The following is a 12241-nucleotide window of genomic DNA, read 5'->3' as shown; positions in this document are numbered from 1 at the left end:
CATTACAGTAATTTCCAAAGCAATAGACAATTCAACAGTGGAGAATAAAGTGTTATACCATAACCTCAGTGTTCCGACACCACTGCAGGATTGCACAGAAAGCAACATATAGCTGACAGAGAATGCTTATTACTGACACAGATATCAATAACAGCAGAGGAAATGCAAAAATATTAGCCAAGTACCTTCTGATACTTTTTTCTCCCTGAAATTTCCTCAGATGTGAAACATTTTTAAGTTTCTCTTTATTAATCCTTTATAAAGTTTTGTGGTATAACATATTCCTAGTTTACTATAGGCTTTAACTCTTCATTAAGAGTATAATCCTAGTTAGAGAGACTGGGATAGATAATGTAGTGACATGCAACCAAATGCACTAAAATGGGAAACAAATCACAATAGTACAGCATTTCCCCAAGGTCTAATTACGTAAAGTACTGTCACGGTGTGCGTCACCCACCACCAGACTGGCGCCTCCTCGTGGTCGTTCTGGGGATTAGCTCGGGGCCAACACCTCCATCTGCAACTTGTCACTCCTTTTCTGAAATCCGCCTGCAACCCCTCCCGCAGCATCAGGAACCGTAGTGTCCTCTTCATGGCTCAGCCCTCCAGTCAAGTCACTATCCGTGTTCCCCTCCTTCCAGGGGAGTTTAGCTCCTAGTCTATCCACTTCCCCACTGGCAACTGCAGTGAATTGTCCTGCCACTCCCCCAGGTCCACCCACTACTCCGGGTCCCAGCCCAGGGACCCGGTGGATTGCAGCCTCCTGCTGCATCCCTCTGCCTCTACTATTGCTGCCTTTCCTTAGGCCACTTCCCCACAACCAGAGCACCCTCCTCAGTCTCAGCAGCCTGTCCAGAGCTCCTTCTCTTCTCCCTGGGTTTCTGTCTGCACTGCTCTGTCCAAGGCGTTACAGGATTGCACCCTACTCTAGACACAGACTTCCCTCCTCAGGCTCCAGGAAGCTACTGACCCTGCTGCAAATATTTTAACATGTTTGAGATGTTGGCATGTGCCTGGCATTCAGCTCCTCTCCTGAGAATAAATACAGAGCTGAATTCCAAGATAAAGGAGATAAACCCTTTTTTGTGAGGTGTATAGCTTCCGGGCCAAATCCTGCTTGCCTTATTCACGTAGGATTAAATTAACTCCTCTCCAGAGGCTAGCACAAAGCCTATGCATCACTTAGGTTTGGGATGGCCATCTGGATACCGGTAAATTTCACCCATGGATTTTAAGACGTTGAGTGATGCAGGCAGAATTTGCACCACTATGCAAAACTATCTCCAAAACCTCACAAGCTTCATCTCAGGGAAAACTATTTACTTCTTGGTTCTGGAAGGGTATAGCTCTGAAGGAAGCATTTCTGTGAGATATTAATCTACAGAATTTGGTTTCAGATTTACAGCAGAATGGTTTTAAGTGATGAAGGCAAAGTGTTGCTGTCCTGGTAAGATCTACTTACTGTAGTGCGAAATGAAATACATGATTCTAGTTATCTTCTACTCAGCATTCCTAACCATCTGCAAGACAGCATCGATGAAGGAATTTAGCATGTAGCAAGAATTTTTCCAGTGACTTTACTGGTGGATGTCTTTTTATCATGCAGGTGCAGATAGACATGTTTAGTTGAGTTAGTAGGACTCTTGCCTTTAAACTAGGAGGTCATGGATAAAACCTACTCCTTGTACTCCTGTCAAGCACTGTATTGTTAGCTAGGCCATCCTTCAAATGAGATGTTAAAGTAAGCTCTAAGAATCCATTGGCACATTTCGGAAGGCAAAGTAGATAATGTCCTGGCCAGCATTCCCCTTCTCAGTAATACAGTTCTACAAGTGAGCTGTTGTTGGCTTTAAGGCCTTGTCTTTATGGGTATTTTAATCATGTTAGTTCAGTTGAATTAGCTTAACACTATTGAAGAACTTCTTCAAGACACAGGCTAACACTTTTAAAGTCATATTGGTTAGGCTTGGTTTAGCCTCTGAGGTTAAAACACGGCAAGCTAATATGGCTTCACAGATGGTAGCTGATGTCTTCAATAGTCTTTTCAGTTGTAGTAAGCCACTTGATTGAGTTGACACAAATGAAGAACACATCCTTTTTGCTTGTCAAAATAATCCTTTATTTACTTATGCAATACCTGCACTACCACCATCTAATTCATTGTTATGAAAAGGGCATTGGGATACCTTATGTATTAGAGCCAATGTATTAAATAAATACACTTTTAAAAAACAGTAATAAAGACTTTGGCATCAAATATCCATAATAATTGAAATATTATTATGTAATAATAGTTTATCTAGTTTCATTTCATTTTTATTGCTTCCCTGTAGGTCAAGGCAACAGATGCAGATGCAGGCCAGTTTGGTCGTATCGAATATTTTCTTTATGATGGATTCCATAACTATGAAAAATCTAAAGCATTCCAGATAGATCTCCATACAGGACACATCTGTGTGTGTCAAGACATTGATAGGGAAGGGGATCCAGCCACTTACGATCTCCTAGTGAAAGCTACAGATGGGGTAAGTTTCACCCTGGAATATTACTAGACTTGTAAGCATGTTTTGTATATTGAGCACAAATATATAGTTTTAACAAGGGAGGGAAGTTTTTAATATGTTTGTATGGAAGTTAAGAGGACAGCCTACAGTCTATGTAGACTACGCCGGATGCTCACAGGCTTTGCTGGCTGGGATATATGGAACATATGCCTCAAGAACGTCTGTTGAAGGGTGTGCTCTGTGGCCAACTCAAGAACTGCCAGTGTTGCAGAGGAAAGCCAAAGCTCCAATACAGCAACAAGGTCAAGCGGGGTCTCAAGAAATTCAGCATTCCCATTGACAGCTTGAAGACACAACCCACAACTGCTCAGTCTGGAGAAGCCGGGTCAAGGCTGGTGCAGTCATTGCCGAGAGCCATCAGATAGCCCAGACTGAGGCCCGCAGGTAAGCCAGGAAGCAGTGTGTGTTCCAACCGCCATCTGGCGGGTGGACCTGTAGCCACTGTGGGAAGGTCTGCCGTTCGCACATCGGGCTCTTGTCTCACACTGCTGTCAAGCACCATTGACTGACTGACTTCGTCCTGTTTCCTTTCATCTGTCCAGATGTTGGATGGCCATGAATGTGGATGTTGCAGACATTTTAATTGGAAATAATGTATTGCTCCTAAGGTAATCAGAGAATAATAGAAAGTTATTAAAGTTTATGGGTAAATCATATTTTATCTTCAGATGGGTAAAAATAGTGCTGCTGAATAGAAATGAAAATACATATATGTGTATGCAGTCTCAAGATTAGATATATTAATAATGGATACTTGATCTGGATGAGAGCATTGGCAGTCTTAAGAGTTCCTCACATTTCCCTTTCATTTGGCTCAGAAGATTTGGGTTTTGCCAAAACTCTGTGATTTTCAAATAAAAATATAGTAAAAGAGGCTCAGATGGAAATGTTATATGTGTATTCTGATCAGATTAATGCCCCAGTGATAAAGTTTAAATCAGAATCATGAGAAAACTGTAGGCATGCCAAAACTATAGACTCTTTTATTTTTGGATCAGTCTGTGATTTATCTTCTTTCAAGGAAATCTGATTTTTCAGAGGTTCTGAGCATTTTATTGACTTGACTTTTAATTGTGGGAGCTCAGTGCTTTTAAAAATCAGATCCTAGGTTCCTCAAGTTGGCACCTAATATCCGTGCCCACTTTTCAAACTTTGTGCTTTAGTGTATATCAGAGCTGGTACTGAGTCACCTTCTATCTCCACTGCTGCGTTAATGTAGCATGCACCTCCTCTTGGCCCCTTACAGTATGTCTTCATTGCAAAAAAAAAAAAAGGTAGGGCGGGGGGGAATATGTGCTTATCTCATGATAGCTAAACTGTATTAGTTAACGCCAGTTAAAATAGCAATGAAGATATGGCAACGGAGGTAACCCAGATTAGCAGCTTGATTTAGGGTATGTCTACACTGCAGCTTGGAGGTGTGATTCTCAGCGCAGGTAGACAGACTCATGCTAGCTCAGCTCAAGCTAGCATGCTAAACATAGAAGTGTGGACACTGCAGTGCTGATAGTGGTTCGGGTCAGGTTAGGTGTCTGAGTCCAAGCCTGCCCAGCCGACTGGGTCTGAGCTTAGATGGCTAGTCCAAACTGCTGCCTGTGCCACAACATCCACATTGCTTGAGCTGAGCTAGTGAGAGTCTTTCTGCTTGCGCAGGGAATCATACCTCCCAGCTGCAGAGTAGACATACCCTTAAAGTGTTTAGGAGAGCCTGGGATTGAACTGCAGCTGCTAATGTGAATTAAAAGCCAAGCTGCTGTGTCTTCACTGCGATTTTAACCTGAGTTAACAACGTGAGTTAAGAACAAACATTACTTTTTTTTTGCAGTGAAAACGGAGCCTGAGTGCTTATTTTCAATGCTTGGGAAGGAGCATGAATGATAGATGTTAGCTGTGGAAGAAGGGTTTGGCAAAAGAAGAGAGAATTAATGGAAAAAGATGGGAGAAGAGCGAAGGGTCATTGGTAGTGACAAAGGGAGGGAAGGAAGGAAGAAAGAAACTGAGAAGGTTAAATAGACAACGAAGAGGAGGAGAGTGAATTTTCCAGGTGGTACACAGCTTATTTTACAAATGAAATGGTGCAGTAGAACTATCAATTTCTTTCACCCTGTTTGTTTCTTCTCCATGATTTGATTTCTGAGCCTGTCTGCCTTTTTTTATATGTGCCTTTTTAGAAGCAGCAATGGGAGAAGCAGAACTGCTCAGAAGTGACCACAGGGAGACAAGTATAAAAATTGCCTTTGTTAAATTGATACTGTGACCGGGGTGCTAGTGGGGTGCACAGTGCCAGCTGTGGTCACTCAGTTAGGGTGAATTGCAAAGAATGGGGCAGACAATCTCCATAAAGCTGGTGGATATTCCAATACCTAGATTTACTAAGCCAGCATAAAACAGTTTCTTTATTACCTCACTGGTTACTGAGAAGTCCAAACAACACAGTTCTCTGAAAGTGATCCAGCGTCAGGCTTCCATCCGGTACCCATGTCAAATATGATGAAAATTTCTGTAAATCTTATTTCATCATATAAAAGAAAAGGTTCTACCAATCCCAAAGGATTGGACACATTACCTCCCAGGTTAATGAATGTTTCAGATCTTACCCAAATACACACTACAGCCACCATGCTTGTTCCTCCACCATTCACAGTACATTCCAAAGAGAGATGAATACTGAGATATCCCGTGTTTACAATTCGTTTACATGATAGGATGTCCTTTTGACCTCTGAATTATTAGAATACAGCATAGACAGGGACTGTTGATTACATTGTCAACCCTACTCATATATATGTAAATACACACAAACACAAACATTATCTCCCTACATGTCTTTTGAGGTTTATTTATTTTGCAGGATGTTTAACCCTTTCTAGCCATGCGTCACAGATACTCATGAGTAAAGCTGGGTGAAAATTTTCAGCTAAATTTTTTTCTCCAAAAAATGCAATGTGGGTTGATTCATTTCATGAATTTGTGCCTGTTTCAGCAAATTGTTTCAGTTGATACAAACATTCAGAAATGTCAAAACTAATCACTTTAATTTTTCAGGCTAGATTCACTATGGGATTTAGGTGCCGTTTACAAAGCTGAGGATGATATGATGGTGACCTACTTATAGCCTGATGGTTAGGGCTCTCATCTGGGAGACCTAAATTCTTGTCTGTACTGAAACAGGGATTTGAACTCAGGTCTTCCCTCCTCCCAGGTGAATTCCCTAAGCATCACACTATTGGCTATTTTGGGATGAGTCAACTCAACATCTCCAGTTGAAGCTGTTCCACTTTTTTATCGAGAGAGAATGTGAGAATGGCTCTGTAGTGCAGTGGTTGGGGCACTCACCTGAGAGGAGGGACACCACGGTCCAAGTTCCTGTGACAGTGAATAATTATTTATAGAAAGTGAAAGAGCCTCTCCTCCCCAGTCCCAGTGCCATGGTGGTTAGAGCACTCACCTGAGAGAGGGAAAGACTTTGGTTCAACTCCTGCTCCAGAATGGGGATTGAATCTGGGGGTATGTCTACACTACGGGATTAATCCAAATTTAGATAATTCGAATTTGGGAAACAGGTTGTATAAATTCGATTGTGCGCGGCCACACTAAGCACATTAATTCGGTTTTTAACTACATTAATTCGGTGGTGTGCGGCCACACTACCCCATTTATTTTAACCACATTAATTCGGTGGTGTGCGGCCACACTAACCCTAATTCGAATTAACAAAATCGATTTTGGCGCTACTCCGCTCGTCGAGGTGGAGTACAGAAATCGATTTAAAGCGCCCTTTAATTCGAACTAAATGGCTCTGTAGTGTGGACGGGTGAAGGGTTAATTCGAATTAACGCTGCTAAATCCGAATTAATCCCGTAGTGTAGACCAGGCCTGGGTCTCTCACATCCGAAAGTGTCCCAAACATTAGGTAAAAGGGAATCTAGCTCTTCATTTCCTTTTATTAAACAAAAGGTGAAAAATACCTGAAATTGAAATTAAATGTTTCATTTTGGGTCAAATGAAGCATTTAGTTTGACCCAAAACAAAATTTTTCAGATTTTTTTGATTTGCTGAATATTTTGAAAACTGTTTTGGTTTGAGCTGAACTGATTAAAAAAAAATTCGGAACTGCTAATGAACTGAAAAATCAGTTATTCTGCCAGCTCTACTTATGAAACCCAATCCTTCTGTCATGAAAGCTAGTGACAGAACTCTCATTGATATCAGTGGGGGCAAGATCGGGTCCAGTATTACTGCAAGTTGAAAAACAGCAGAGAAATCCAACATATGTTACACACAATCCCCCCTTCTGGTTTGCTGAATCTTTGAAGTTACATATTTAAACATGTACAAAAGTTAAGTCATACATGTGAAGCGTACCTCATTTTGAGAGATGTCTCTCATTTTAGTCCCTACGTTATCTACATATTTGGTATCCCTCCCCTTTTATTATCAAAAATTACTTACATCAGAACTGTTGTAAGTAAGGTTATAGAAAGGAATGAATCCCACAGCACCTGCATGAATAATTTTTGTGTTGTTCATTTTGGGGTCTTTGTCACACATGATCCTCCATATATGGACCTTTGCAGATTGAGAGCTATGTGTACAGTAACATCAATTTTCTCATACATCACATACTGTATATCCTTAGGTATCCATTTAGAGTCGGACTATACCAGTAAACTATAACTCTAAATACAGCAGTGGTATATAGCCACAACTTCCTACGAAAGCTCCAGGAGGTATTATGCTTTAATGAGAAACTATGTTTCCTGGAGTTTTTGTGGCTAGCAGATGCTGTGCTACCACTTAAGCATTCAGCGCATTTTCCCCTCCATAGCCAGCCCATTTGTGGCGGGTGAGGGCCCTGGCTTCTCCCTTTTCCTTTTGTGTTTGCTTTTGCCTCTTGGGTACTAGCTAAAAAGCAGCATGTGTCCTCTAGAGACCACAGACTTGTGATTGTGGCTGGTCCCTGTGTGTGAGGGAAGCAGAAAGAGGGAGAAACGCACATCAACCCTCCTCCCACATGAACCTGCACAATGCTCAGCCACAGTTTGGCTCTAAATAGTTAAACAAGTGATTAGAAATAATACATTTGTGTGATGTGGACAAGTTAATGATATTAGGAGAGCCTTAATTTTGTGCATTTCCTGTTTTTTCTGTGCTTAAAATGCAATGTTTAAGTTGTAATTCTCTTTCCACCTGCAAACTTCCATTTTTGTAGGTGTTTTTGAGTTACTAGTGAACTAAAAACATCTTGAACTGCTGCAAGAGTATAATGATTTTCATTCTCAAATAACACAAAAACAGGTGAAGGCATTTCCCTCAGGAAACCTTCCAAAATTTTTCAGCTGTAGGTTGAGACCAGGCATGGAAAATGTCAATCTCAATGGTGAGTTTTTCAGAAAGAGAATATGAAAAACAGGAATTTTAATGAGAGGTCTAACATAGTCTTAAAGGTGACCAAGAAAGGGGGATAAAATGGTATGCCCTTTTTTTGCTTTTAAAAGATCTGAGAATAAGGCCTGATATGTTTTAATGGACTTGTTTATCTTTTACAATAAGAATGCAATGCAATATGAAATTCCATGTTTTGTTTTCCCTGGGCTGGTTAGATGTGTATCCAGAATGTTTATACCCATCGTGGTAAACCTAGCAATACATGTTGTTGTACAATGAGGCATTAAAATAAACTCAGTTGCATGTATGAAACAATATCCAATTTTTAAAAAGTGTGTATGTTTTCAGTGTTGTGCAGTTACACTCTGATCAAGCCTTATTGCTAATTAAGATACATAGCCCTATCCTTTTGTGTGCTCACCTGCATTAATTACATGATGTCCAACAGTTTGGTGTTCTACTTCATCCAAACAAACAGTGGTCCATACAGTTGCTAGAGGAAACCTACCATAGTACTAAAAAATGTAATTGTAGGAATGCTGCGACAGAATCCTTCTCCCTCTGCACTACAAATGCACCTACCACTGTAGTGCTTAGGCAGCAGTTACAAAACTGAAAATCTTATGACTTCTGTGTAAAGGAGATACAGATTATTCCTTTACCATACATTAACATTAAAAAGTTTATTAACATTAAGAAACACATTCTTTCCACATCTTTATTTGTTTAGTTCCAATTTAATTGGTTTTGTCTTCCTGTCCCATTTGAACGCTTGTTCCTCTGAAAGATTGAAAAGACTAGCCCTTTTGCCTGTATTTTAAAAACAGTTTCAAAATCAGATCTATTCTGCAGAAATTGCATTTGCAGGGAGTCAAGGACAAAGCATTTTAAGCATGGTGCTTTTAAAGAAATCACTTCTAATTACACATACAAGCACATCTGCTGAATGTGAAGGTGAAGTTACATGACTGATTATGATGAAAATTGAGTTGTATGCTCAGAGATGATTACCCCTCTAGTCCACTCAGAATGGTCTGTTTTCTTATTTACGCAGATGAAATTGTAAATTCTTTGCTATTAAGCATAATCTTTTGAAAATTAGAAGTAAATGCAATTGACAGTTTTTACAAACGTAAATCTTAAGGAAAAAAGAGAATGAGCACTATATATGGTGCATGTTCTGACCTAATTGTCAGGGGACACTTGATACATAACACTATAAAGAACAATGTTGATACTATATATTTGTTCAGGAATTTTAGAAATATGTTTTGTTTACTTAATTACATGAAATGGCTTGCAAGGTATATTGTACCCTTGACAATTTTGAAATCAGTCATTTTTAATAATCTGCGGCTTATCCCTCCACTGGTTGCTCAGGCCAAATTGCCATTCCTGAAATGAGGATTCCAATGGGAGCTTTATCTCAGAAAGGAGTAGAGGATTAGACCTCAGAATTATCAAATTCATAAGATATTGGTAAACATTATAAAACATATGTCATTTACCTGATAAACTAAAATGGATCTAAACTGGGTGATTATATATGACACTTAGACATGTTATTAAAAAGGAGTCATTTAGCTAATAAAATGCTATTATGTCTTCTGAACTGTTACAGACAGCTGTATATCAAGTATTCTGTAATGGAAATGTCTATGAAAGCCCTTAAAATAATATTGGCTGTGTGTTGACTGGTCAATTTTTAATCAAACACCAAAAGCAGTTGGATCAGTTCAACATTTAAAACTTTCCCAATGCTTCTTGGTATTTAGATGGATTCTGATGAAAGTGTGATGATACTGCTGAAACTCTAAATGGCTTTCCTACTATATGTTGTGTATAGAGAGAGACTTATGCTTGTTGTCTCTTTCTTGTGTTTTAGCAGTTACATGTAACAGCTACCAATATTCTTCTCTTTTTTTTAGTTAAAGCAGTTACTGTAATACACAAAGTGCCCAGTTCAGCACTCCTTTCTCAGGCAAAATTCCCATTGAAGTTAAAGCTTTTGAAATTTGTGGCTAATTCTATTCCTTCCTTGCCCTACTACAGCATTACAACTTAAAAACTGCATAAACATATTTCAAAGAAAATAAAATTTGTATTCAAGTCTTGAGAACCTATATATAACCTTTCAGTTTGGAACAAAATTTTAATGGAATCCTATATCCCAGCATGTTGGAAACGATAATTGAAATCCTGTCAGATTCTTATGCAGTCTTACAATGTAAACAGCAAAAATGCAGCTGTTCTACATAACATCATAGGTATTTGTTAAGCAGTAGAATCTTTTCTGTCAAGAAGGTAGTATTATTTATATTTGAAGAATGGTTTGAGAGGTTTATTGTTAGCTTCATGTTTTTACATAGATTGGATGTTGCTAGGGAAAAGAGAGTCTCCAGTTATGGTAATTTCAGCTCTGTAGCAGTATATCATGTTCATTGTTTGTTCCACATGTAACAAAATTTCAGAATCACAACAATGTGACTTGTACCCAACTTTATTGCCATTCCATCAATCAGCACAATTGTAGTTAAAAGGTTATTTAAGCATTTGAGAGACATGAAGTTATATGAGCAATATTTCTAGAATACAAAGGCAGAATGAACAACAGTGTTCTACTGTTGCTTGAAATATGTTTTAACAAATGTAATTTTCTTTCAACAATGGGCATGCTTAAATCAGTCTTCACTTCCTGGATAATCAACTGTCATGCTTGTCTCTGAACAGATAAAGGAGCATATTCATGTGGTTAGAAATAGCAGCCATTTGTTCCCAGTCACTAGGGATCTTTCTCAAAAATTACCACTGCCAGGGTAACCTTAAAGAAATTCTACTGCATCAAAACAAGAAGGGTTGCATGTCATCCATTATACTGGGTGATGACAATAGTAGAGCCTCTCTTCACTTGTGTCTAATGGATATGCTTCAGGGTCAGGAAAAGGAGGCACTGGCTCCTCAACAACAGTGGTTAGCACAAGGACAGAGAGGAGTGAGGTAGACCAGCCGTTACACTCCCCCATCTCACGTCCCACCCTTCTAAAAATATTTCAGAATGGACCTCTCCCTCCCTCCAAAAAAGATTTTACAGTCTAACTCCTTAAAATGAACTTCTTAGATTGGAGGGTGAAATGTCTGCATTTTTCCTTAGCAGTCAAGAACACAGATTGGGTCAAGTGGTTTAAAATTAATCCCCATAATACTTTGCTGTTCTTAAACTCCTCCCACGTTTGCCCCCTTTTCCATATTTTTCCTTTCTCTGTCCCTCCTCTCCCCCCAAAAGAAAACTCAACAGCACCAAATGGGTGGGGGATGAGGATTCCATTTTCAACCTAATCTCCATTTTTGGACTAAACTCTTTTAACTTTGCTTGTGGGATCAGGATTCAGTCTATTGTAAGAATACTGCAAATAAGTAATTTTTCATTACTTTACGTTATAGTCTTAATTTTCCTCATACATTTAAACTAAGGTTCCTCACAACGGTGTCATGACATCGTCAGTGCCAGGCTATAGAGACAACATGACTATGTGAAAAAATACGGAAAAATGAAAGCCTCAGTGAGAAAATTTACAGAGCTAATGCTGTTGATGGATTTATTTATTGTATCTCAGCAATTCAGTACAAGTCTATGGAGTCAACAGACCAAAGATTGAATGCAGTTTTTTTGAGCTTGCTACTGCACTACAGTGAAAATCCCAGCCTGAGTAACTGGACTGCACTCTGGATAGTTTTGTGAAGGACAAAACATTTTTCTCAATAAATGTGGCACACAATGGTGCATGCAGAAATATACATCTAAGTTACACCCATGGTTCCTGTGGCATCATGCATAAATTCAGCATTACGAAACATAGCTTGCCCTTTGTTCATGCCAGTATACAATTTGTGTGTGTGCAGTCTCTATAATTACTTACTCAACTTACATGTACACATTTTTTGTGCATAACTCTTTGAAAATCAAACACTGTATCCATGGAGTGTCTTCTTCCATCCGTGTTGTAATGTACTGTCAAGTGCATGTGCAGAAATCTGTATATCACATCGTTCCACTGCCACTCAATTGGCTTCTTGCTACAGAATCTCAGCTTTGTTAAAATTATGTTTGTAGCCTTTATGGGTGTAGAGAGAACCTTGAAAATGTGAACCAAAGCAAAACTGATACAGCAGTGCTTTCCTACATCTATAGGAAGCCTAAAACAATAGTGCTGAGAGGTGAATGACTGTGCATCTCAGTCAGGGTTCTATGGCCTCCATGATTCTGCAGCTACAGAATTCATTTTTTT

General features: G+C 39.3%; 1 protein-coding gene across 1 annotated transcript in view; it reads left to right on the top strand.

Annotated features, from left to right (window-relative positions):
- The window catches only part of DCHS2 (dachsous cadherin-related 2), a 238094-nt gene that overhangs the window by 117385 nt on the left and 108468 nt on the right, over window positions 1-12241 (top strand). The window contains exon 2 of the mRNA XM_024198243.3: window positions 2337-2528. Coding sequence (XP_024054011.2) covers window positions 2337-2528 — 192 coding nt within the window. The remainder of the gene's footprint in view (window positions 1-2336; window positions 2529-12241) is intronic.

This window comes from Terrapene carolina, unplaced genomic scaffold (genome assembly GCF_002925995.2).
Source record: "Terrapene carolina triunguis isolate 2854851 unplaced genomic scaffold, T_m_triunguis-2.0 Scaffold66, whole genome shotgun sequence".
NCBI classification, from domain to species: Eukaryota; Metazoa; Chordata; order Testudines; family Emydidae; genus Terrapene; species Terrapene triunguis.
Note: the sequence above shows the minus strand (reverse complement) of the source record. Positions and strands in the feature narration are given on the sequence as shown.